Here is a 27672-nt window from a genome sequence, read left to right as displayed (position 1 = left end):
AACATCTGGGTTTGAATCTCTGTTGGGCATCTCTGTGTTGAGTTTGCATGTTCTCCCTGTGCGTGCGTGGGTTTTTTTGGGGGTAGCGACTCCAGTTTCCTCCCACATTCCAAAAACATGCAGGTTAGGTTAATTGGAGACTCTAAATTGTCCATAGGTATGAATGTGAATGGTTGTTTGTTTATATGTGTCCTTTGATTGGCCAGTCCAGAACCTATTTGGGATAAGCGGCATAGAAAATCAATAGATGGATCGATCGGCCCATCCCCTCCTACTTGGGTCGTAGGCTGTGTCTAACTTCAGGTTTTGTCTCATGCTGCATGGAAAGCCATACTGCGGCAGATTGCGCCCTCTTGTGGTCAAAGTTTTTCCCTCCTGGAAATGGAGCGATAGCGACGTCATCGTGACTGCCTTGAGGGTGCAAACATCACGTGAGCAGCACGTCAAGCAGGGCTGCTTACACTTGGGATGATGGATGATGAAACTGATGTTGATGCTTTCACTGCCACCACAGCAACAGCGTAAGTGAATGAGATGTCATTTTTCCATGTTGTCATAATCAAGGCACATTCTCCGCACCTCTTATATAAGGCCAAAGGTCACATAAGTCCCCACTTTTCATAGCTGTCTCAGTAAATGGCTGTTATGACTGAGTGTTAAAATAATAGGAGATTTTGAGAATAAAGTCTTACATTTACGAGAAAAAAAGAATAATCTCTTAAGTTTATGTTACAGGCATTGCCTGAGACAGCTATGAAAAGGGGAGATTTATGTGACCTTTGGCCTTGGGCATGTGGAGGGGGCGAGGTAAACATAGCGGAAGTGAAAAGGGGCTAATCTGTTTATGCTCAACTGTTGTGTTTTTCTGCTACGTTATAAACAAAAGCTTGCCTGAAGCAAGAGCAAAGTTTCCTTCCTTCCTGAAGAGCTACGCTCTATTTTCCCCTCTCGCGACTTCTTTTCCCGTAATTTTTTACTTTATTCTCCTAATAATACGACTTTTTTTCTCGTAAATGTCTGACTTTATTCTCGTAAATTTACGACTTTATTCAAAAAATGTCAGATTATTAAATGTTTTAAATGTGGTCCTAACACTCCATCGTATCCCGTCTTTCAGTTCTGCAGGTGTACCTAATATTCTGGCCAGTGAACGTACATAATCCCCTCCTGATCCAAAATGATCCAAAATTAAGTCAGTTGAAAAATGGCAATGGCAATGGATGTTAAGGCTGCAGGTAGGGCTTCACAATGCAAAAAAAAGAAACGAGATCAACATGTGTAACAACATACAGTATATAACATAATATACTGCACATATGCACATACAATGTAGCGTCACCACAGACTCACACAACGTCTGACGCTATTGTGTGACTTCATTCTGACCTGAACACGTCAACAGCAGTGCAATTCCAACACATACAGTATGCATCCCCAACTCACAAACATGTCGCTCCGTTCTTCCTCGGAACATAACTTCCTCATTCTTAAGGTGCACTGATGAACACCTTGAACTCCGGACATCACAACACATCCGGCTCTTGTTAATACAACCACACATATACATACTGTATATATACACATATATCACCCTGTCCTGTCATTTATCTTTCTGTTCGTTAAGTGATTATCTGATTTGAAAATGTGAATCATTTGACAGCCGTAGTTATATTACTGCAATATCTCATCATACAATTAGATGTTCAGAGGCCCAATCAAATAACACGCCACACTTTGGATGCACCTGGCCTGCATGGTGTATAACTTAATGGTCACGTAAGGAGTCAAATTCCATTTCCAGCGTTATGATCAACAATAACATGTCTTTATTAGCAGATGTTTCGTATTCATTTCAAACAGTAAGTGCATGGATAAAAATAAAAATCTATATAAGTTGATGGTCTTAAGTAAAACGTGCAAACAGTAACATGGATGACTTCACTACAAATATAAAAAAACAGACAAGAGAGAAACTAAAGAACTTCCTGCATGGCCTTAGTTTGGATCTCTTCCAAATGAGTTATTTTCAAGCTGCACCCGGTGTTCACCTGTGGACACATGTGAATCACGGTGCCCTGATTCCATTTCCGCAGGCTTTACCATCACGTGACATGTCAACACACATACTCTGACACTTGCCTTTTCACTTACGAGGACCTCGATCATCCACTTGACACACGTGGTGTCCTTCATTTGACAATGGCACACACTTCAACACTCATTTTGTACGACAACTAATATGTCTAAAAGCTCTCATGGAGATTTCAAATACATAGCTAACTAAATAAATAATGCTGTGAATCAGAACACTGATGCCAACATAATAGTTTAGTTGATAAATTAAAACATTTGAAAAGAAAGACAAGTGAATAAATACTAAAATTAGAAAAAAAGTGTGCTCAGCACAACTGATATTGCAGATATTTCACATTGCCCCGTGAGCTGTGGCTCGCAGAGCTTCTACTTCCTGTCCTCTCGAGAGAATACTTGAATGGTACTTGTGCAAAAAGCTCCGATCTCATCCAGCCTTATGAGAGAGAGCCTAAAGCTTGCTGAGGTGAAGCAGTTCTGGTGTTAGCATGGATGCTTGGATGAAGCTGCAGTGAAGGCTGAGGAAGTTGCACCAACATCCAAATGTGCAGCATTCATGCACTGTGGGCACTTTCAATCCATGTTCTCTTCTCTTTCCATCAAACAGAAGAAAAGATCCAAAAAGGTTGTTGTTGTTGGTCTGGGATGTCCTTTTATGTTTTACCTAGGACACATGCTTTTCACTTAGTGTGGCGGACCCTGGGTTGAGCTCCAGGGCTGGAGGAGGAGCCCTGATGTCTCCCGTGGCTTCTCCAGCGCCCGTGCAGGACAAAGTCATAGTTGGCTTTCGTACACATGGCGTAATAAACATTGGCTTTGTCAGGGATGTGGAGCTCTGAATCACAAAAATGAAGCATCATCACTTGTGTTAGCTACTGTATGTCATTTCTATATTTCATATAGCCAGCTCTTAAAAATGATTTTCGGTTTCACCTTTTCCGTTGTTGAGCATCTGGCAGAGGCTGAAATCCTGACAGTTGAAATTGCCAAGGTTGTGTTTGTCAAGAGCTCTCTGAATGACCTCAGGTGTGTGATCCTGACTGGTCAGCTGAGGAGGGACAAAAACAAAGACACACATTACAAAGATATATTAAAATACATTCAGAATTGTTACATTAGCAATACATCATAATACTAAAATAAAACACTACTACTACTAATTAGGGCTGTCCGTTATCCCATTAAGTTAAGAAGTTTGCTTTAACGGCACTATTTTTTTTGTTTTTATGTGCGCTTAACACGTGCACGTCCTGTTTGACCCTCACCGTAGTTTGAGGAAGTAGGGGTGACTGGAGCCACAAGCGGGAACAAATATTGAGAAGAAATGGACCAAGAAAAGGGTATTTTGATTTAGCTTCAAAGCCCTGGCAGATGGCTCTCACAACAAGACCAACGTTATTTGTATCTACTGTCGCTGTGAGATGTGTTGTTACCGAGTACACTGACTTGCTAGAGAGACGCGAGGTATTGAAGCACTGCGGGTATTTTTTATTGTCATTTATACAGTGGTATGTTGCCATACGAGTGTCCCAACTAATGAGTGGGTTTTTTTTCAGATGCAAGCCGTCTCTCAGCTAATTTTTTGCTTCAAATTGCGAGCTAAAATTTGGATACAAGCTGCTTGATGGCTTATGTCAGTGTGACCATGGCTGAGGAGCTAGCGTCGCTAGCATTAGCTAACAGTAGCAGCCCACTAGCCAGTCATCAACACATCAGTAAAACATATGTACTGTACATTAGCGCGCTAATTTTTCTTATTTCTTATGTACTGTGTACAACTATGACAGGCGCAACATCAAATTTAAAGCATGGAATACAGACCCACCATCCACCAGTAGGAGCCTCATGGTTTTCAGAAAGGTTACACATTAGCACTCAATAAGGTCATCAAATCGTACCTTTATGCATTCCCACATAGTATCCTCATTTGGGACTAACTATGAGGTGAAAGAAAAAGGGTAAAAGTGCAGTATAAGTAGCCTATCCATACAGCGTGGGGACAACATTAGAAGGTGCATTTAAGGACCGTCAAACTAAGTGTGACAAAACGCCACTCGCATTAAACGTGCAAAAACTGGGGGATTTCTAAATGTCTATCATTTTTTAAAATTTGATGTATTATCATAATTGCGTCTCAAATCGGTTACCACAAAGAGATTTACATACCTATACCTATACATACCTTAACTATGGATCAAATGCGATTATCGCAGCTCTACTACTAATATATTACAGCTGTCAAGCGATTTAAATATTTAATCGAGATTCATTGAATTTTGTCCATAGTTAACTTATAATTAATCGCAATTAATCACAGGTAGAAATAAGTTTGAGTCAGAATAAATGAGTTTTTAAATGAGATTTTAAATCTGATAGCTCCGTGATAGACCGTAGCACAGGCGGAAGGGAGTTCCAAAGTTTGAGGGCAAAGGCAGGATAAGAGCGATCCTTTGCAAATAAAGGTTTGCAAAAACACCCACCAACTAAGTGAAATGAAAACAGGGTGTGAGAAAAATAAATAGACAACTTACAAAAAAATAAAGCGCTCAAAACAGTAGTTTACTAAAACTGCACCCATACACTGCAGTGCGGTCAAGCTATAGCTTATAATTCACTTCCAAACACTCTTTTACAGGGACATACACAAACACTCGCTTTCACACAGTTTATCACACTTTTCTGGCGACTTGAGCAGCAAGGAAGTATGACACAGCGCTTCTTGCGACATGTAAGTTTTACACAGCAGCACAAGCTCTCATAAATCGCTAACAATAATAATAATAATGCTAATAAATTCCCTCGCGAGCCTTTACTGCCATCTCATTGAGTGATGTGTATGTGCGCTTGCTCACTTCCGCCTTTGTCCCCACATACTAAGGTGACACAAGCCCTCCAAATAGCTGTTTACGCAGATGCCTGTCGGTAACGAGCAGCTCGTAACCTAAATTTGATGTAGCTCGCAAAAAACACCGGTATGCTAACGTACCACTGTATAAATGACAATTAAAAATACCTGCTGAAGCACATTCTTTAGCTTCTTCAGTTTTGCCATCTGTGCAAGTGGCATTTGAGACTTGACGTACTCCGGTGACAATTGAACTCACAGCAACAGTAGATACAAACACGTTTTGTCCAAGCTAAACTTACAACTCAAAATACCTTTTTGTTTTGTCTATTTCTGCTCCATATTTGTTCCCGCTTATTAACATTAACTGCAACACCACTGCATTTCTGGTTGTTACTGTAGTTGTAAATATAGTCATTATTGTTAGGGCTGTCGAATGATTAAAATGTTTAATCAGATTAATCACAGTTTTCAAATGAATTAATCATGATGAATCACCATTTGCTATGTCTGAAATATGCCCATTTTGTCAATATTCAAGTAACAAACCATTATACAGCGGTGTGAAAAAGTGTTTGCCCCCTTCCTGATTTCTTATTTTTGTTACGTGCTTGTCACACTTAAATGTTTCAGATCATCAAACACATTTAAATGAAACTTGTCATTATTAACGGAGAAAAAAAATCCAAACCTACATGGCCCTGTGTCAAAATGTGATGCCCCCTAAATCTAATAACTGGTTGGTCCACCCTTAGCAGCAACAAGTGTTTGCGATAACTTGCAATGAGTTTCTTAAAGCGCTGTGGAGGAATTTTGGCCCACTCATCTTTGCAGAATTGTTGTATTTCCGCCACGTTGGAGGGTTTTCAAGCATGAAGCGCCCTTTTAAGGTCATGCTACAGCATCTCTATAGGATTCAGTTCAGGACTTTGACTAGGCCACTCCAAAGTCTTCCTTTTGTTTTTCTTCAGCCATTCAGAGGTGGGCTTGCTGGTGTGTTTTGGATCATTGCACTGCTGCAGAACCCAAGTTGGTTTCATCTTGAGGCCACGAACAGATGGCCGGATCTTCCCCTTCAGAATTTTTGGGTAGACAACAGACTTCATGGTTCCATTTATCACAGCAAGTCTTCCAGGTCCCGAAGCAGCAAAACAGCCCCAGACCATTACACTACCACCACCATATTTTACTGTTGGTATGATGTTCTTTTTCTGTAATGCGGTGTTACTTTTACACCAGATGTAATGGGGCACACACCTTCTAAAAAGTTAAACTTTTGTCTTGTCAGACCACAGAGTACTTTCTCAAAAGGTCTTGGGGATCATCAAGATGTTTTCTAGAAAAATTGAGACGAGCCTAAATGTTTTTTGTTCTGCAGTGGTTTTCATCTTGGAACTCAGGTGAGACCTTCAGTTCTTTGGATGTTGTTGTGAGGTCTTTTGTGACCTCTTGGATGAGCCGTCGTCGTGCTCTTGAGGTAATTTTGGTTGGCCGGCCACTCCTGGGAAGGTTCACCACTGTTCCATGTTTTCGCATTTGTGGATAATGACTCTCACTGTGGTTCGCTGGAGTCCCATAACCTTGTCCAGACTGATAGATCTCAATTAATCTCTGTTAAATTATGTTTTAACAGGGGGGCTATCACACAGGGCCATGTGGGTTTGGATGTTTTTTCTCCCTTAATAATAAAAAGTTTCATTTAAAAACTGCATTTTGTGTTCGGTTGTGTTGTCATTGACTAATATTTAAATAAGTCTGATGATCTGAAACATTTGTGGCAAACATGCAAAAAAGAAAAAAAAAAAAAAAAAGAAATCAGGAAGGGGGCAAACGCTTTTTCACACCACTTTTTATATTTGTATTGTAACACTCCGTGTGCGGCACAAGCACCTGACTGGATAGTCGAAAAACAGCAGTTTTTATTGCAGTAACGCAATGACCACAACAGCACAACAGTTCCTAACACGGCCACTCTTACGGCCATAACCCACGGCGAATTAATCCAAAAAACTGCTAACATGGGGATTCTCTCTGACGTCACTTCCCGTCCATTCCCCTCTCCACTCCTCCAACCCCGGAACACATCTTTCACGGAAAGACATACACAGACACAACACATAACCTCCCTACGGGTCATTACAGTATGTATTCACAGCTTCAAATGAAGTGAAAATTTAAATCAAGCTAAAAGACATCATACATGTCTAAAAGTCCTTGTTCAACAGAGAAGGAATTAATAATGTTGCTTTGTTCGGGTTATTTGGAGCCACTTCCTGAGTCTTCCTGAGTCATAAAAGATAAGCCACAGACTGTTAGTTACTAATATCTCCTGTTTTACTGCAAAATTATGTAAAGGAGTGGAAAATTGGCACCATTTTGTAACTGCGTGATTATTTTAATCAAAAATGCAACCAAAATATTGCAACCAAAAGTGATCGGCCTCCTTTTCAGAAATTGTATGGTTGTCAAATAACTGTCACAGGTCATTTAAGGGCAATGACAACATGCGCTTCCTTACCAGAATGCTTTTGTAGACATTGCCGTTGCTGACACACTCCACGCTGACTCTGATGATGCATGTGTCGGCAAGCTGTTTGTTGTAGACTGGCAGCACAGACTGCGTGGAGATTCTGGAGGAGCATGAGGAGTCAGGGCTAAGTGCCATGGAGGAGCAGCTCAGGTCCGGATGGGAGGAGCTGTAGGGGGAGCTGGAAAGGCTTGGAGAAGTGGAGGAGGAAATGGAAGTGTAGACCTCTGTGACGTTGTGCATTGAGCTGGAGAGGGACTATGGATGAGGAGAATGTTAAACATTGTGATCTGGAGAAGCTGAAATGTAATTACGGTCAAGCAGCACAATGTGTGTGTACTTTATGAAGGAGTCAAAAAAAAAAAATCACACCTTGAGTTTGAGTACGAGTGGGGACAACTGAGAGGCGCTGAGGTCGTCCATGTCTGAGCTGCTGGAGCTCGAAGACGACATGCTCATCTGGTCGGCTTGAGTCTTCTCCAGAGAACTGTCACTGTTTTTGCGCAATCTGCACACCAACACAAAGGCATTTTTAAATACATGTGACCTTATCTAATGATACTAACATGCCCAGTGACGTATGGTGAGGTTCATGCCTGGTGAGACACTGACTCTTTCTTTTGGAGTTTTTTTTTTAAATAATTCAGGTTGCTCATTAAAAGATTAACCAAAAAAAAGAAGACACTAATTCACTTTGGTTAAAAAAATGTTTTCTAATTGTTTCCAGATACGTTTTAGTCCCATTTATTTACTTTTTATTAGCTGAAAAACAGGCTGAGGCTGGGTTCTGAGTGACTGGATGAGCATGTGGAAGGGAGCAGAAGATGGTGTCTGCCTACCTGTTGAGACATGACACAAACGTCTTTTACCCGCACGACAAGCTAACAATTAATTTATCTCCCCTAAAAAGAAACATATCAGATGAAAATAAGAGTTTTTAATTCTGCACGAACATATTCCTTTGTCTTCTCTGCCAATAATGCAGGCTTACCTAATATGCTATGTAGCGGGGGCAAAATGGCTTTTTATAGTAAAGGTTGCCGACCCATGGCCTATTGGAAACTATAACAAGCAACAGGTGGCCAGGCAACTCTCTATCGCTTATTTTTTAAATTTGCAAACATTGAGTGTGTATTCAAAGCAGTGATGGACATATAAAGTGCATATATACAGCAGCAAGAAAGTCATAGAACACGCCACAAAACTTTATTAATCTACACTGCTGTGCATGCTAGATAGGAAAACTGTGACGGTTTGTCATACTTACGAAGTGAGCTTCTTAGTCAGCAGTCGACTGCTCCATAAATTGGGGGAGTTGGGACATGGATCAGTGGGAGGTTCCAGCTCACGAGACAGTTCATAGCTTCAAAACAAGATTGTTAATCAGCGCCATGGTGCCACCACAGTTGTTGCCTTGGCATTGCACTGACAGATGAGCAGTGTGTTCTGACCTCTCCTGATCAGTGAGGAGTGTGTGCGTCTCCAGCCAGTTGGTTATGTGAGGGTCAACAGGAAGCTGGTAGTGGGAACAGGAAGCTTGAAGCTGTCGAATCTGAGAGACAATCTCAAACTCCTAACATTACAGAAAGGAACATTCAGAGCAAGTAAGAAAAGGGTAATTTAAATGAGCTGCCACTAGGGGGCTTACCCGTCTGCGCTTCTCAAAGTTGATCAGTCCACCCTTTGGACAGAGGAGAAAAGAAGCCTTAAACAACTGCATGTGCACATGGTAACTGCCACGAGTAGGCTAAATTCTACAAGCAGCGGGGTTGTGTGTCTAATTTCTACTCACCTCCACAGTGTCAGTGAAAGCTGTATCCAGCATCGTGAGCACAGTCAGGTAAGAGCCCAGGTAAGGGATAATACCACATTTCTGCTTTCAAGGTCAAAGGCAAAGTAACATATATCAAAAACAGCATGGTCCTGCCAGATCAAGTCAATAAAAAACAAACTTTGCAGACCATGTGATTGCTTTGTATGTGAGCCCTAACAAATTTGCCATTGTGTTAAAAATAGGGGTGGGGGAAATAATCGATTCTTAGATGCATTACGATGCGCACGTAGAGGGCTATTAATCGATTCATAAATGTCAATAATCGATGCTGACAGAACAAAAACAAAACGACGGAACGCGGAAGTGCCACCCGGACAGCTTATGGTGGTGAACCTGGTGTAATGGGCGCTGTCACTGTGCAATACGTACCCGGAACGCAATCGGTCCCGCGCACATCCTCCTTTAGCTAATTTTTACGACGTCACGCGCTGTGGTAGTTATTTTTTAAATGTATGAACAGAAATGGTCAATAACCATACTTCATATATGTAATATGTTGGAAGGTTATATTATATTATTATTAAGTGATGTCATGACATCCACCAAGGCCGAGCCACGTAAAAACGCACGCAATGCACATAGCGCAGACATAAACGTCATGTCCGGTTACGTGTAACATACATAAATAAATAGTATAAAACACATACAGGGTAAATATACATTTCATTGTAAACCATAAGTAGAGTGCAACAATGGATTAATCTCAGAGGATTCCGCTTTTCTTTTTTTTTCTCAACGGGAAAAAGCATCCATCCAAACATATCTTCCTAGCAAATGCTTTTGTGTGTATTTTGTCAGTGGCGAAAAAAAATTAAAAATAATTTATGGAACAAAGAAAAGAGGGCTTATAAATTGTCCACTTGTACTATGGGTATGATATAAGAAAACATGATTGATTATGTTGTTATTTCTCAAATTTCTATCCATCTATCTTAGTAACAGTTTTGGGAGTATAGGGGGGCCGCTTGCCATAAAATAAAAAAAATCGACGGATGGCGTAGATTACACATGCCTAACATGTGACTGCCGAAAAATAGGCCGACCGGATGTAGACGCGTTCTGCACATGTGCAGAACCCGGTTGAACCGATTGCGTTCCGGGTACGTATTGCGCAGTGACAGGCGCCACACGCGGGAGGCGACAAACAACTGCGATTGGCGAAAACTCATCGCCAGCGCGTAGCAAACCCTGCACAAGGGCGATGACGAGCGGCTGTAACCAGCTACACTGGTGAGTGACGCGTTCAAATCCAGAGCGAATTGTACGAATCTCCCACGGTTATGATTGGCTGTCAGATGTGGAGTGAATTTGGGGGTGTCAAAGTAGTCCAGAGGAGGAGAAGTGTACAGTGTTGATTGAGTACTCTTCCTAGTACCGGACCTTGCTAGTATTGAAGATAAACTTCCATAAATGTCCGTTTAAATTAATGTAAACTTACCCAATATGTTTACTCTGGCGTCAACGAGTTCCCATGCCACTGCTTTTTTCTTTATATCTCTATATCTTTCTTTTTTTATTTTTTTTTTTAGAAATGTCAAATAGCTCCGGGAAATCAATCTGTTTCATGTTTATTTTAATTGTGGATCATTACAAATCTGCTGTTTTAGTAGTACACAGCGAGTAAAAAGAAATTAAATACAGAAAAAATGATTCTTGAAAAAATGGACAGACTTTTGATCACAAAAAAAGATGCATCGAGATCCATCGTTAATCGTTTTATCATCCCATCGCGGGCCTCTGAATCATAATCGTATCGATTCATGAGGTGGCCAGGGATTCCCACCCCTAGTTAAAAAGTGAACAGGAAGTATGAGGGATCTTTAATTAGTGACATACAGGTACACACATCCGACTATAGTGACTCGAGTCAACATTCATTCATTTTGATGAAAAATCAAGAAGAAAAAAAGTTATGACTGGTGTTGGTGAAGCAGTGACTCTTACCGTTTGTTTGGAACAGAAAGGAGGTGATTTCGAGCTGGGAGTGATGCAACTCTCTGACTGAATTCCGTCCTGTGGGAAAAAACAGTCAAAAGGCAATTTTGGATGTAAGAATGCCCATGTGACACTGAGTGCTGTGTGTGGCACATGACAAAAAACAGCATACCTATCACATAAATGTCTATGGTTGAGAATCTGCTGACAGTGTATTGGTGCGTAAAGGTGCGTCTGTCGGACAGGAAAGGGACTCACATCCAATGTTTGCAGTCTTGGTTTGTTTAAAGGCTGCTGATAAAGGTGTCCTTATTAAATACACCACTATACAGTGGTGTGAAAAAGTATTTGCATCCTTCTTGAATTCTTTTTTTTTCTGCATGTTTGTCACACTTAAATGTTTGAGATAATGAAACAAATTTAAATATCAGTCAATGACAACACAACTGAATACAAAATGCAGTTTTTAAATGAAATTTGTTCTTATTAATTGACCAAAAATATCCAAACCTACATGGCCCTGTGTGAAAAAGTGGCCAGTCAACAACATTCAAAGAACTGCAGGCCTCACTTCTCTCAGTTAAGGTCAGTGTTCATGACTCCACCATAAGAAAGATACTTAAATAGACACTTAAATAGGACCTTTCTGACAAAGTAAAGTAGATCAAAAGATCCTCAAAAGCTAAACACCATATACCGAGATCTAAAGAAATTCCGGAACAAATGAGAAAAAGCAATTGAGATGACCCCAAGAGCGCAGAGATGACTCATCCAGGTCACAAAAGACCCCACAACAACATGCAAAGAACTGCAGGCCTCACTTGCCTCAGTTAAGGTCAGTGTTCATGACTCCATCATAAGAAAGACACTGGGCAAAAACGGCCTGCATGGCAGAGTTCTAAGACAAAAATCACTGCTGAACAAAAATAACATTAACGCTCATCTCAATTTTGCCAGAAAACATCTTGATGATCCCCAAGACCTTTGGGAAAATACTGACGAGACAAAAGTTTAACTTTTTGGAAGGTGTGTGTCCCATTACATTTGGCGTAAAAGTAACACCGCATTTCAGGAAAAGAACATCATACGAACAGTAAAATGTGGTGGTAGTGTGATGGTCTGGGGCTGTTTTGCTGATTCAGGACCTGGAAGACTTGCTGTGATAAATGGAACAATGAATTCTGCTGTCTACCCAAAATTCTGAAGGAGAATATTCAGCCATCTGTTTGTGACCTCAAGCTGAAACGAACTTGGGTTCTGCAGCAGGACCATGATCCAAAACACATCAGTCCACTTCTGAATGGCTAAAGAAAAGCAAAATGAAGACTTTGGAGTGGCCTAGTCAAAGACCTGACCTGAATCCTATTGAGATGCTGTGGCATGACCTTAAAAAGGCGGTTCATGCTGGAAAACCCTCCAATGTGGCTGAATTCTGCAAAGAGGAGTGGGCTAAAATTCGTCCACAGCGCTGTAAGAGACTCGTTGCAAGTTATCACAAACACTTGATTGCAGTTGTTGCTGATAAGGGTGGCCCAACCAGTTATTAGGTTTAGGGGGCAATCAGTTTTTCACACAGGGCCATGTAAGTTTGCATTTTTTTCTCCCTAAATAATAAAAGGTTTCATTTAAAAACTGAAACCTGAAATTGTGTATTCCATATAGTTAAACAGTGCAAAATATACCACAGACACCACAGAGATATTTTCTAAAAAAATTAAAATTTGCTTCACATTAAAAAGGATTGTTTGCAACTGACTCAAATTATTTTTTTTTAAAACCAATAAATATAAGACCACCACCACCACAGGCTAGCATATATCATAAAGCCAAAAGACAAACTGAACTAAAAAAAAAGTCTATATTTTCCACAAGTAGAAATTAAATTGGAAAAAAAAAGCAATCCTCTTATTTATCAAAGCCCACAATGTTACTACATGTTACTACCTCTTTCGGGATATCTCTAGTGGCCAGCACACAGTTCTCATCAGGAAATGTCTCACACAGATGTTCAAAGGTGGCCATGCTTTCCCTGAAAACAAATGTTCATTTTGTTACACAGAATCAGAATGGCCTTTACGGTAAGTCCTTTCACATAATCTGCTCAACCTTCGCTGAAAATGGAAATAATCAGGTTTTGAGGGGCAAAGATTGCAATTACCTCTACCAAGAGGCTATGTTTTCAACAAGGAGGGCGTAGGTGTTCAGCAGCTGATGACAAAAACATTGTGAGATCTGTATAAGAAAGACCCTAAAACAACTCTTCGTGACATCAACAACAACCTACAGCGAGCAGGAGTGAAGTATCACTATCTACTGTTCAGCTCTCACAATGTTGCTGTCATCAACTTCTGATGTGTTCCTTGGTGTTTCTATTCCACGTCTTTTACTTAGTACACCCGTGGTTCCAAATGGTTGTACAGTCACCTCTCATTTATCGTGGTTAACTGGTTCCAGACCTGACCGTGATTAGTGAATTTTCAGGAAGTAGGATTCCTTATTTCTAAATGGAATATTATCGTAGTTCGAGCATAGAAAACCTGTTTATGAACTTCTACATGAGATTTTTAACATTATTGGAGCCTTCTGGACATAGAATAATATGCCCATAGTCGTCTTTACACTCGCATTACCCTATATAGTATACATAACAGAAAATAAGCCATTTAAGACATAAATAAGACACGCACTCATGTGTTGTTAGAAATATGTTCCGTGTTGGACAGGAAGTGACCCTGGTGGGTTCAGAGTTGAGTTTTAGTTTGCACGTGTTATTATTATGGTTTTTATTATGTTATTATTATTATGCCTGTTGTAAGATAATTCTAACCTGCCATAAAAGCCTGTTGTTCCGGCAATCAAGTTGTTTAGCCATTTTTATGCTTGAAAATGCTTACATACATACAATTTCCTTAAATATAATTTTTTCTCCCCAATAATAGTATCTATCTAATATATTTTGAAAAACTGTGATAGAGTGAAGCTGTGAAATATGAACCGCGAAATGACCGGGATGATTAACTTTGACCAATGTTTGTGTTTTTGATTGACTGTCCATCTTCCCTCAGATTGACAATTGCTTGTTTTTCACTCCGACCAGTCCAGGGTGTACCCTGTCTCTCGCCCGAAGACAGCTAGGTGGGATACCCCACTAGCCGTGCTGGACCTCCACTTTCTCTCATACTGCAGACGGACAATTTTAGCGGTTTGGAAAACTGTGACTTTTTCATACCGTGGCATACCTTGAAACCGGTAACGGGCCCAAGCCTACCCGTGACCCTACTGAGGACAAGCAGCATAGAAAATGGACGGATGGATGTTTTTCCCACCCTCTGGTTTTTATTTTGTTTTTACCTCTAAATGCAGTCGACATAGGTAAAACCTGTCGTGCGCAATCTGAAACTGATCATAGACATGCGGTGGTATTTATTGATTGAATAAGCAATGCAATAGGACACAAAACACACCTGTCAGTAAGATGTTTCAATACTTCACATGAAAAATGGAGTGGGTTCAAACAAAAGGTGCTATCTTTTAAGTTGTGCCACTGGTCCAGATGGAAATACCTGAAATGTTGCTCTCTGGTCTCACATTCATCTTTTGATGTTAAACCCAAATGTTTTTAGTATACATCAAAAATAAAGGAATTGACCTCAATATTCCAATACTTCTGAAGGACACTGTAAATCAAATGAAACCACTTTGTATGTTTATGCTGTGTCAAAATCCACAGATGATCCCCGAATGTGTTTTGCAAGCAGCTTACTTGCTGACAGCCGCCCAGGTCTTCTTGAGGCGGTACACAGAGTTGGACTGTAGGGCTGAGAGGATGGCCCGCAATGAAGAAAAATTCTTCAATCGCCTGCACTCCTGCAAGAGCCCAGTATGAGGAAAAAAAAAAAGCATTGCCGTAAGGTTCTGTCTGTTTGAAAATAAACATTTATGACAGTCTTGTTTTCCCCCTACACTGACCTGTGCAACACTGATCCACCACTCAATGATGCATGCTCTGCGGGAAGGACTGCTGTGAATGGGCTGAGGTGAAGCTGGGGCACTCAAAGGGTAAAGGAACTTCAAAGAGGAGCCAGGTGATGAGATTGGAGAGGATGTCGATGGGCACAGAGAGGATGGGCAAAGCAGTGAAGTGATGACACGGTTGGTGACGGCATTGAACTGGGAGATGGTGGCACGGATGGTTGGTGCCACATTCCGGTTTTCCTTCTTGTCCCGTTGCGACCACACACAGCCCAGGCAGTGAAAAGGTACCACTTGGACAAACAGTTCCTGTAAAAGAAGCAATAATAGTGAAGTAGAAGATTAAATATAACTGATTTCACAGAGGGCAGAAATGATTGGTGAGAAAATTGACCCTGTCCAATCTGGTGAGCTGTTCCGCTACGTCACTGACAGGGAAGTTCATAAAGATGTGTTTGTCTTCCTCACTGTAGAGCAGCTCTCTGTGGTCCTGCTGCATTGAGTCAGTGTCGTCCACTGACACAAACTGGCTGCAATCTGTCAAACAAAAATAAATGACACACACACACACACACACACTGAACAGGCCACATGCACTAACAATGTCAAATGTCAAGCAAAGAGTGTGACAAGGCAATTAATCATCATCCTGACAAAATGGCATCAGATAATGTACACCTGCACAATGTAATGTGAACCAGAACTGTAGCCTTTACAAAATAACACACATATCTGGCATAGCACCATATTGTAAAGCTTCAAAGATACCCGCCATCATGCATGCACTTCCATTTTGACTCACCAACAGTAACATTCCAAAACAAAAAAGGCAAAACTTGATAGTTTTGGGGATTTCATTAGCTGGTGCAGGTACTGTATGTCAAATGTAATGGCTGGCAAGTGAATAGGTGGCTTGTTATATCCAGTTATAAAATACAGCAATCTATAATCAGGCCCTGGTACCTTGTTCCTGGAGCGATTTGAGCAGGCTCTCTGCAGTCTGAGCCACGCGTCTAAAGCAGAGGTGATGACGCAGGTGAACACATATCAACCGGAGGGCCTTGTACTGAGGAGGCTCATTGAAGTCAGCACTGTATTCCATCAACCACATTTTGATCACTGGGAGTAAAGCACTGAAGAGAAGGTGAAAAAGGCATCACTAATCAGTGGGGATGCTCCAATCAAGGTTTTATGCTGCCAATTCAGATACTGATCACATAGATTAATTGTACATATTTCAATTTATTTATCATGATATATATGGCGCCATATAGGGCGGAAAAGTTAGACAATTCCAAGGGTCCTTGGAAAATGGGTCATTATTAAAGGTTTGGGCATATAGTCTTTTTTTTGTTGCCTTTATACTATTTGACACAAACCTGAACTTATTTTGATGCATGTTTTGTAGCACTGTGAATACACGGGAAATAAACTGGTTAGCTCAAGATAAAATTGACAGAATATGATAATATACACAAACATCTTTATTAAATAGAAATCTGTCCTGCTCAACTTAAAACAGAATAAATTCTGTGTCCAGGTTGCAGGTTCTCCAACTTTCATCATTATTAGAGCTGTCAACTATTTGTGTTTTATTTATGACTGGCAACATTTCAACTGTACACTACAGTATTTACCAAGCAGATCTCAGATCGCCACTCAAACACTGTGGCCATCATCATTATGCTACTGTTTGGTCATGTGTCATTATATAAAAATGCATAAAGTCTGAATTCAACAGTTATAATAAAAAACTACTAACAGTTAAAGCAAATATTCTTTGACCCTTTGGTGAGCTAGGAGACCCCGTGATAGTATCACCATCATAAGGCTGGACACACTATGTGTTTATATGTTCATTAAACAACCACACACTACTAGTGTTTTGAGGACAACACATAATTAGTATAACAACAACAGAGTAAAGTTGTTCAGTGACACTTGAAAAAGTTAGTACATACCCCATGAACGCGATATCCACTTGCGGGACAAACACGAGCTCCGAACTAGCCACATTGCTTCATTGTTTTAAAAACAAAATGTCACTTTGGTTAAAAAAAAAAAAAAAAAAAAATCACATTTGGAGTCCAAAGACCAGAAGCTAGGCGGGTAACTTACCAATGTAAGGTTGAATGACAGCTAGGCAAAGATGCCAGAAAAACAAAGGATGCCAGAAAAGTTCAACGGCAATAGGTTTCCTAGGGGAGTCATCAGACACGCTGGCATCGATTGGCGTAGCCTGTGGCAAGATGTCAAACTGAAGCCACTGACATTTTACAGACTAGTTTTGATTCTTGCAGCAATACGGGGCAAAGCATCCCTTGTCAGTTCAATACAGGATGCGTTACTAAATACGGGACGATTCAGTTTTTCAAGGGACGGGTGGCAACCCTACTGACACAGCTGACATGTTGGGTTTGCCGCTGCTTGCCTGCGTAGTGTGAAGGAAAGCCGGAGGGGAACACTGCACTGCACACAGGGTTCTCTGAGTATGCAGGTTGCAATAGTACGAGCCACAGGTGATCCGTTTTTGTGATCAGCTTTAAAAGGCATTTATTGTCTTTTAATTTGCTTTGTTGTCATGGTTTACAAACAGCAATACAATAAGGCCTACAAATGTTAATCATACTAATAAGGATTTTAACATCATAAATCCCTCATAAATCAAATTTAAGAAGTACACTCACCTTTGCCAGGAGACAATTTTATCATGACTGGTGTTTGAGTCATCTCTGGGAGAAAAGAAAAACAGTCACTGTTAGGTTCATGATCATATGACGACAAGACTACTTTTGTCATTCTCACTAAATACACTGTGGTGCTTACTTCGGACATTATCATCACGTAACAAAAAATATATACATTTTGTTGCCAGTTTATGTGCCTGGTTAAACTTAGCATTATTAACATTCATAATTGAAGATGTGCAAACCCCAAACCTATTGTTAGTCAGTTAAATTGAGTAAAAAAAAAAATGTTTTCCAATAATATCGATTATCGACAATAATTTGTAGCCCAATTATCAACCAGCAAAATTTGTGACCAGGACAGGCCTAAATCCAGGTGTTAATCCTCTAGAACTGTTTGTTCTTCGGAAATGTCCTGCAACACTTTGAATCCTGCTGACTGCGGAGACATTGGCCTTTAGGGTGTAAACAGACAAATGTTGCCCTCAGGAATCAATCATCATAACAATGAGAGTGCACCCGTGTTACTATGTTGTCTTACTTTATGACATCCAAATACAAAACAACAACGGCAGACCATGTGTTTTTGGAAGCAAGGAAATTACTTCAAGAGAATGAACTGATTGATTAATGAGGACGACATTCTGCAGTTGGTATCAAATTTACCAACATCCTGTACAGAATCCTGTGTGTCCTGTTCCAAGAGTGTCCTTTAACCGACAGCAAGCCTGTTGCCACCAGTAGCGCAGGTATGAGGGTGACTGTTTGTCAAATAGCATACTGTATACAGCAGTGACAGCACGTGTTATCCAGAAAACAAGCAAATTAAGGAAAATCTGGGAAATACTTCAGACTATCAATTTACTTTAATTTTGACTTACGCCCTTTACTCCACTTGGGTGCATAGGCTGCTGACGAACACGGCTTATGGCTTTTAGCTCCTGCTCTCCCCAGTTGAGCCCACTCTCTGCCATGTCTGCCTGCACACTTCTTCTCCAGCTGCTCCTGGAGCGACCTCTCTTCCTTTTTCCTTGGGGGTTCCATTTCAGGGCTTGTCGGGGTATGTTTGTGGCAGGTTTTCTGAAGGTGTGGCCAATCCAACTCCACTTTCTCTTCCAGATTTGTAAGTCTATGAGGTTTTCCACAGGTCTACATTGTTAACTTTGTCTTTCCACCAGATGTTTAATATCCTTCTGAGGTACAGTAGGTGTTGATGAATGTTTGGAGCCTGTGTGTTGTTTGTTTTGTTGTGCTCCATGTTTCTGAACCATACAAGATCACTTGTTTTACACTGGAATTGAAAATGCGTAACTATATGGATATGTTTTTTGAGCTCCAGATCTTTCTGACCATCTCTGACCACCACTCTGGCCTTGTTAAGTCTGCTTCTTATATCAGCGTCTGTCCCTCCAGTGGTACCCACAACACTGCCTCACAAAAACAAGCAAAGGCCATTTTGCTCAAAGACATGCAGCATGACGGCCTCACTCTCCCCCTCTCACAACAAGCCTCGTCGGCCAGGGCAAGGTAGCTCAGCTGCCCCAGCCGGCGAGGTGTGCTGACTGTCAATCAACTCGAGGGAGAAGTGATCACATTAATTAATTGACTTTTCTTTTGACTTGTCTTTATTACGTGCGCGAATGTATTGTGGAGTGAGCAAGCCTGCCATTTTTTCGACTTGATGGATTATTAATTTCTTCCATCCATTTTCTATGCCTCTTTTCTCATTCTAAGCAAGAAAAACACGCACCATTCAATACCATCTTCTTTTCTTATAGCTGCAATGACATCAAGAGGGTGTTAGATAGCCTCTTTGAAACTGGATTTATGCAGTCCAACCAGCTGAGGCATGCTGTCATACAACGCCCTAACATCAGGTCAGCAGTGTGTTAATACCAAAGCTACACTGAATCGTACTGTGAGGCCTTTATAATACTTTTATTTTCTAATAATATTTTCCTGAAAAAAACAGGATAAAGTGACCCTGGGGGCTGTGCTAACGTTCACCACAGCAGCAAATTTGGAGAAAAAAAATGCTCCATTAAAAAGCATCATAATGTGTAGTTCTGTATGTTTCTGTTGTTCTGTTCTTGTTGTCACAATTGTTGTTGTTGCTGCTGTTGTCCTTGTCCCTTTTTTTTTGTGCCCCCCCCCCCCGGTTTTCTTTTCTCTTCTTCTTTGTCCCCTCCTGCTCCGGTCCGGTCGCTCCAAATTTGCTTAATAACAAGCATCAAAGTCAAATAAATTCTGTATAACAGGGGAACTGTATATCACACTTCTCCCTGGCAGAGTAAATCTGTTGAGCACTTGACGGCTGTATTTAATCTTTATGTTTATGTCTGTCCTAGGTCTCACCTCTGAAAGAGTAGCTGGATGAAGTTATTGGGAGAGGTGAAGGCTCTGTAGGTGGAGAGGAAAACATGGACGTAGTCAGGCTCTTGATGCTTGGGATCCAGCAGGTGGGTGACCAGTCGCTCCAGGGTGCCAGCTTTAACTCTGCGCAACTTCACTGTGTGGTACTGGGCATTGCTGAAGGCCAAGCAGGCATCCGCCGTGTCCAAGCTCGGCAGGGCAGGCTCCCGACGCAGCGTGATGCCAAACACAATACCATCCTCCTCCTCCTCCCCCCATTCTTGCACTGGGTCCTGTAGGGTAAATTCATGAGTTCATGTTAGTGTACACAAAACATGTCACTCTGTGTGTGTGTGTGTATATATATATATATAAAAGGGAAACATCCAAGGACAAAATATGCTTTTCTACATCTTCTTTCATCGTGGACTTCAATTTAAAATGGACCTCAGTTAAACCTTCTGCTCATTCTGCTAGGCTGAATTACGGTGACAATGCCACACATGTGCGATTCAAACCTCATGACAAACTGACCCATTCATTGCACTGCTCAAACTGACACTGTTGCGACAAACACTTGTGATTCAGCTTGTGACCTAGTCTTGAACCATGGTTACGAGTGGAGCATAAAGCAGTATTAAATGTTCACCGCTGTCACCACTTGTCCAGCGAATAATGTGTGCATTGACAACACGGAAAAACAAGTTATGAGACAAGAACAATGTCGTTGCTCAAAGTTACACACACACACAAAGATTAAATAAGTGTTTTCTTTCAGCAACAACTTCTTAACCAAGTAGTAGCAAACATGAAATACATTAATAGTTAATAATAATTATCTCCAGTGTCTGTGAATGACAAGTTTTGCGAAGTATTTGCACTGAGGAACTGGACATGTAGGATAATAATGAAAAACATGCTAAAGCAAACATCACCGCCTCCAAAGTTCTAACTCTTCTGATATGCAAATATGTGATAGGGTGGGGGGTGGGTGCGCTTTTGACACATTTGGTACATTAAAGATGCTAAAACCAATCCAACGTAATACAAGTATATGCCAAGTCGTCTAAATACAACATCCACGTCTTAGCTTTGTGTTATAGGTGACAAAGCAAATATAGTAGTATATTTCATTTAGGTTTTTTGATCATTTTGTTTTACTGTATGCTAGGGGTCACTGTGGACACCTCTGACGTACGCTGAACAAAAAAGTGAATCACCTGCAATGAAACCAAACTCAGCCGTGGTGCATTTATCACAGATTTAAAAAAAAAAAAAAGTACATGTATATTTGCCTTAACAACAGTGACAAAGAATCATTATTTGTCCTTTTTTATCGAACAGTTAGCTTAACTTACCATTGTGAACTGCCACTCTCCCAATTGTTGACATCGGATGACCGCTGCACGAACGGTCAGTTAGGACTAAAGTCTGTCCTCCGATAGTTAACGAGCTCTGAAATATATGCTTTCATCTTAGTTCAGGATTTTAAAAAAAACGAAAAGGCGTTTACAGGTACAAATAGGTAACAATACAGGTACTGAACCACAGCGTATCAATGAGGAAGTGGCAGGTGTTGGCAGCACTGTTGCCAACTCCTCAGTAAGAAAAGTAGCTATTGGCTGTCCTAGAAGTCGCTAGATGACGTCATTGGCAAATCTGCATATCGTTTGCATATGATGCTGTAGGAAAAAAGCATAACTTTGTAGGAGAGACGAGTAAGTGAGTAAAAACACCTTAATTGTGTTTAGAACTACAAATAAACTTGATTGAGACACTTGGTCTGTGATATAATATAATATAGTATGATGAATGAAATATGTTTTATTTTTTAGCAATTAAGTGTTGTAATTTACTTTTTTTTTAAACTGTATAATTAAACTGAGCCAGGGCTGAGGCACAGCGGTGAAGTGACCCCCCTCCCCATCATACTCTGGTTTGGTTACGTGGGGGACATTTGATGACGTCCGAGCAGCATGGGGGTGCGAGTATCCCGCCTGTAGAGGGCGGCCATCTGCCACATCCTGACTTGATGAGGGCTTATTGCCCATACCTAATTGCCCACAATAGCTAGAAGTGCCACTGCTTGAGTGTATTGAGTAGTCAGTTAATCAAGATAATTAATTAAAATAAATCCCGCTCTATAAAACGACGAGATCCACCCCATCACACAGGCAGAGACGCGAGCACAAATAAGCAACTACATGCTTTCGCAAGCGACTTTACAAAAAAAGAAGCCCGATGTCGCTTCCAATAAATGGACCTGGCAACACAGGTGAGCAGCATTATTGACCAATCAGCAAGGGCTTACATAATAATAACATAACACATGAAACAAGTGAAAGCAAACAAAACGAAAAAACAGTCTACCGACCAGATTAAAACAAATCTCTTCACTCTTGGTTTGAAAATCAGCCTTTTAGAAAAATATATATTTCTTAACAAATCTGAGGAAATCTGAGTTTGTTTGTTTTTTATTACTTGAAAACAATTTTAAGTAATATATTGTATGAATGTATATATACAGTATATGCTATATAAATACATATATAGCTTATTATTTACGCACATATTGACCACAATTTGTTTGAAAACAATTTAAAATATCATAAAAATGTTTCAGTGCACTTTATTTTGATACGCATGCACCAGAATTGCCTGTCTGCCTTGCTTGCATTTGACCAGTAACCAGATACACGACACGTCTTGTGTTGACTTTCACTTTGTTCCTTATTATCGAGAGAATGACACATGCTAAGCCTATCTATGCCAGCGTGTGTGATCGCTCACGTTTCAATATCATTTCACTTTCTGGCATTTTTGTTTACATGCCTGGCTGGCGTCATCTAGCTAGCTCGGAGCTACAAGTGGCTATTATGTTCACAGGATGCATCAGTCATCAATTATCTTCACAACATACTTTTTTTCCAAGTGTCACTTAATTTTGCTCTCTTGTTATCATTATAATACTTATGGCTTGTCCTCAAAGCTCTTGTTGTGTGTCGAAGCTGTGCACCTGAAACATGTAGTCTGTACAGCTTTAGACAGTGATGCTATCACACGGGTCTCCAACAGGTAGCACGTAAGCTAGCAGTAGCTCACCAGCTGATGTTGAGTAGCTCACCAAAGAATTTTTGCATCACCTCTTAGTATTTTTATAAGCATTCTATTCAAACATGACACCCGTATTTAATGACAAATGAGCACAATGAGTGGAGATGTGCTTTGCAAATAATTCAAATGGAGGCAGTGCTCTCAGCAACTTTGCCATTCAATTAACACTTTTGCAATGTTTTCGGTTCATGCTCGGCTAGTTGTTGAAAAAAAGTTAAATAAATAAGTCATTAAAAAATTGCTATTTGTCAGTTTAAAAACAAAATTGCAGACACCGCGGCGGCAGTCCGCCCTCCCCGTGCAGCCCACCACCACAGCTTCCTATGGGAAACCCCATGTATCCTCTGCAAAAAAAAAAAAGACAGTGTTGTACCTTTTAGGGTACCATGGTTTGTCACTAGGAAAGGTCCTACTTTTGTTTTCTTCACACTTTTACAGCAACAGTCACCTTCCAGTCCAATAATTGTCCTTACAGCGTATATATTAGTCTAGCTTGAGGGACAAATTCATCTTAAAAGGGAAAGGTTCAGTGAGAAGGCACTTTCTAGGCACTGCTGCCTAGAAAGAATCCAGTTGGGACACTTTTTCACCTGCCTGTAGCCTTTGTTCCTGGCAGTAGTGTCAGGGCGTGGACATCCATACTGCATGAAACAGGCCTGTTACCATCTGCAAAAGTAACATCAGCTTTGTGCCTGGAAGGAATCAACATCTAAAGACAAAAGAGTCTGAAAACTGATGACTGTGTCCTTTGTAGGGATTGACATGACAGTTAATTGAGCAAATCTGCCAATTGAATGGAATTGATTGCGTTTTGGGTCATGTTGGATCTTCCTCTGCTTCAGAATGTCACAGTATATTCAGTAAATTCATGTGTTCATGATGTCAGCACTCCCCAGGCCACTGACGCATCTCGGTATTAAGACAATATTGATTTTGTGCTGAGAAATTATCAGTGGATAGTACATCTATACTGCTATACAAGCTAGACACTGACTACTCTATTCCTCTTCCATGTCTATGGTAATATATGTAATAAAAATGGTTGCTAAAATGTGAGGCGTGTGTTGACTTTTGTGAGATACTGAATATTTGGAGTTTTGTTATTAAAGTGACATCACCAATTACTGTCCGGGCATCTTTTTTGCAGTTCCGCATGAACAAACAAACTTGAATATACTATTTTTAAAATGAATGTTATAACTGTACACATGACACTACATTTTGTGAACAACTGAGCCGGCGGACCGCATCAACACACGAACGAACAGAGAAGACAAACTGTTAATTAGGCATTCCAACAGGGAGTCCAAGAATGAGCTTTTTGTTTTCCTAATGAGATTCCGACCCATGAATCGCAGGAAAACCAGCATCACTCATTCAGGTTTGCCCGTGTCCCCTTTTTTCCGCTGATAGGAACAAAAGTGCAGAAAAGACTGCAATTATTACTAATTAGTCACTTGACTGGTGACAAGAGGATAACACGTTGATCCCCAAATAACTTGATGGAAGTAGTTTCCTCAAACTGTGTGGAATGCTTTCTTAAGCTGAAAAGAAATCATGAAGCCATAAGAAAGTATGTGCGTTTGCTGAAGTCAGTCACTGAACAATGTTGATGTCATAAGTGGGAAAAAAAGGTTGCGTTGAAGTGGAGCAACGATGGGAGTTCCCGAAGAAAAACCTGCCAAACCACTGAATCTTAGCTTAATTTCCCATTTATATCGGTCATTCTCCTGAAAGGGGGACCAAAAGTGTGACACAGCAAGCAAAAATTTAAGTTGGTATGTACCCTGGACTGGTCGCCAGCCAATCACAGGGCACATGTAGACAAACAATCGTTCACGCTCACATTCATACCTGTGGACAATTTAGAGTCGCCAATTAACCTAATATGCATGTTTTTGGAATGTGGGAGGAAACCGGAGTACTCGGAAAAAAGCCACGCACGCACGGAGAGAACACGCGGATTACACACAGAGATGACCAACGGAGACTCTAACCCAGGTCTTCCAATTCTCATGACTGTGTGGTCAACATGCTAACCACCGTGCACCGTGCGGCCCTTCTGCGGAAGAAGCATGATGTATAAAAACAGTTCACCAAAGTGTATTGATTAGAAAAAATAAACCAGTAGAAAATTTGAATGGGACACTACGCCATATTTCTGATTTGGATACAGTGTCACTTTCGATATTGCCTGAATTTTGATGCAAATACCCTTAAGTTCACACTGTGTGTCAATGCAGAGGTCAACTCATTTGCATACAGTTTCCACGATTCTATTTTAGTGCCATTGTGTTCAGATTACGCTGGTTGCATTTGCGACACGAGTTTGGCTAAAGTACATGTTTTCGATGCAACGAAATGCGTTTGGTGCACAATTAGGCGTTATACTTCAGAAGTCACAGGAGATGATACATAAAATCCACCGTTTTGTATTATTTCATCATCTTCGAGACGACCTTTTGCATGTCACAAAATGGCGATACGCAAACGGGCTGATATTGACATCCGATCGTGCCTTATACACCACAGACACAAAGAAAACATTTGACACTGTTTCCTGTTTTTATTCATTGTACTTGCAGTATATTTTTATGTGGTTAGGGCTGCAAATCACTGTCGTCTGTGCATCATGCCCCTTCAAGTGACGGCACCCTCTCTGGAACCCCTTTCAGGACAATCACCCATACATATGCACTATTTATATTTATAGTATAGACAAGTTTTAATTTTGATTAAATTGAATTTCCCTAGCTTTTAAAATATGCAGTGTGACATTATAACGCATTTGACAGGTGAACTGATTTGTTTGTTGTACAACCTCGGACCTCAGATTTGACGTGAAGGCTTTTGTGTTTGAGCTCACCTCACACTGTCCATCACTATCTAACAACTGGAAGCTCCTCAGCCACACGCCAGGCTCCGTGTCCACATGTGCGTCCACACAGCGATTCAGCCTCAGCCCGAGAAGCTTCTTCACCCTGCCCACCTTTGTGCTGAGGCTGTGGGACTCCCCGCCATCACTGCCTCCGCTCACCGGAAGAACAGTCTTCATCTCCCACACAGTGTCACGCTACTCAGGCCGGCTCGCCTCAGTAGAACTGGCCCACACCTGCTGCGTCATCTGTGTCGGAGAGGAGAGCGTGAACACAGAGCGGCACTATTCCGAACATAATCCTATGCTTTAGTTCAATTTTTATGCTAAATCATTCAATAAAAACAACTGTGAGTGGTAGATGAATTTGATGCAAAATAGTAGGATTTGCAGTTTTACATTAGATGTTGTTGCAGAGGACTATAATGCTGGTGTAGTCAGGAGTATATAGTATATACTCATGATAGTTTCTGGATATTGGTATATACTATATACCAATATAATATATATATACCAATATATAGTGAAGTTTCACCTTTTACTGAGGAAAAGAAAAGCAACAATCATCAAAAATGACTCAAAAGTTTTGAAAAATGACAGCTTTTGTATGATATGTAACATTAACTGCACTACTCGACTTTTTAACCTCTTTTAATATCAAAAAGACGGCAATCATGTTGAACACAGGAATGGAATTCTGTCATTGCTGACAGTCAGAATGAATTAAATAAGGTCTGCTTCTCCCTACTCCTTTTCGGACATGTTGAATTGTGTAAGTGGTACTGTAATTTTTTTTAAGGTCGTTCGAAATAAACTAAACCATTAACTTGAGATTCTGCAGTCAATGTTTTTCATCCTGACCATATAAATGACTCAAGATGATCAATCGACACAAACAAACATGTTTCATTAGATTGGGTTTAGCTGTAATTTAGTACAATCCGCGACCATTTCGAACGGCACACGTGGATTTAACCATGTCCCTTCAATCGTAAAGAGCATACAATTTCGTTGCATGAAAAAATTCTGATTACCGGTAAACGTTTTTTAAAGGATAGAATAGTGTGTAGATGAAATCAGCGGACAAAAGTGAAATAAAACACATCAGCACCTTGCGTGGAGCTTGTTTGTAGAGTCAACTTCTGGCGAATCCTGTATCTTCATGTGTTGGTGCTCATGTAGAGAGGAAGGAGGACTGTGGACTGTCGTGTTAGACTGTGGGCGATGCTCTTTGCTGGAATAGCCTCCTCCCTGCTTGGCTGAACACTCCTACATAATCATTATGCTCCCCTTCGTATCGCATTATTCCACTTCGCCACTTTCCTCATTACAATATGAAGAACAAGCAGTCGCTGTCCACCTTAATCGCTCATGGTGGATTCAACTTCAAGCGTCGTTTCAAATACACGTATTGCACGTTTCAATTGTCGCACAAGCACA

The 27672-nt window shown here is 40.7% G+C and overlaps 1 protein-coding gene across 2 annotated transcripts; it reads right to left on the bottom strand.

The window, feature by feature from the left end:
* Positions 1-794: 794 nt before the first annotated feature.
* On the bottom strand, positions 795-27672 carry rgl3a (ral guanine nucleotide dissociation stimulator-like 3a). Of its 2 annotated transcripts, none has more exons than XM_054780035.1 (18): positions 27344-27672; positions 26224-26481; positions 20247-20536; positions 17892-17936; positions 16168-16337; positions 15599-15741; positions 15202-15513; positions 14996-15099; positions 13177-13261; positions 11242-11310; positions 9256-9339; positions 9112-9144; positions 8915-9036; positions 8731-8826; positions 7836-7971; positions 7455-7721; positions 3025-3139; positions 795-2926 (listed from the first exon to the last, which is right to left on the bottom strand). In XM_054780035.1, the coding sequence occupies exons 2-18, from the start codon at positions 26410-26412 to the stop codon at positions 2772-2774; spliced, it is 2415 nt and encodes an 804-aa protein (XP_054636010.1). In that variant the 5' UTR covers positions 26413-26481; positions 27344-27672; the 3' UTR covers positions 795-2771. The 2 variants fall into 2 exon arrangements, with proteins under 2 accessions (XP_054636010.1, XP_054636011.1); XM_054780036.1 differs by having other exon boundaries at positions 9256-9336; positions 27344-27671.

Source organism: Dunckerocampus dactyliophorus, chromosome 6, assembly GCF_027744805.1.
Source record: "Dunckerocampus dactyliophorus isolate RoL2022-P2 chromosome 6, RoL_Ddac_1.1, whole genome shotgun sequence".
NCBI lineage: Eukaryota > Metazoa > Chordata > Actinopteri > Syngnathiformes > Syngnathidae > Dunckerocampus > Dunckerocampus dactyliophorus.
This window is presented reverse-complemented; position numbering and strand designations above follow the sequence as displayed.

Excerpts from the sequence above, each read along its gene's own strand:
- rgl3a (XM_054780035.1), bottom strand. The coding sequence starts at position 26,412 with ATGAAGACTGTTCTTCCGGTGAGCGGAGGCAGTGATGGCGGGGAGTCC. Across the intron at positions 15,742-16,167 it reads CAAATCGCTCCAGGAACAAG|ATTGCAGCCAGTTTGTGTCA; the intron begins GTACCAGGGCCT and ends TTTGTTTGACAG. Across the intron at positions 7,722-7,835 it reads CACTCGTACTCAAACTCAAG|TCCCTCTCCAGCTCAATGCA; the intron begins GTGTGATTTTTT and ends CCTCATCCATAG.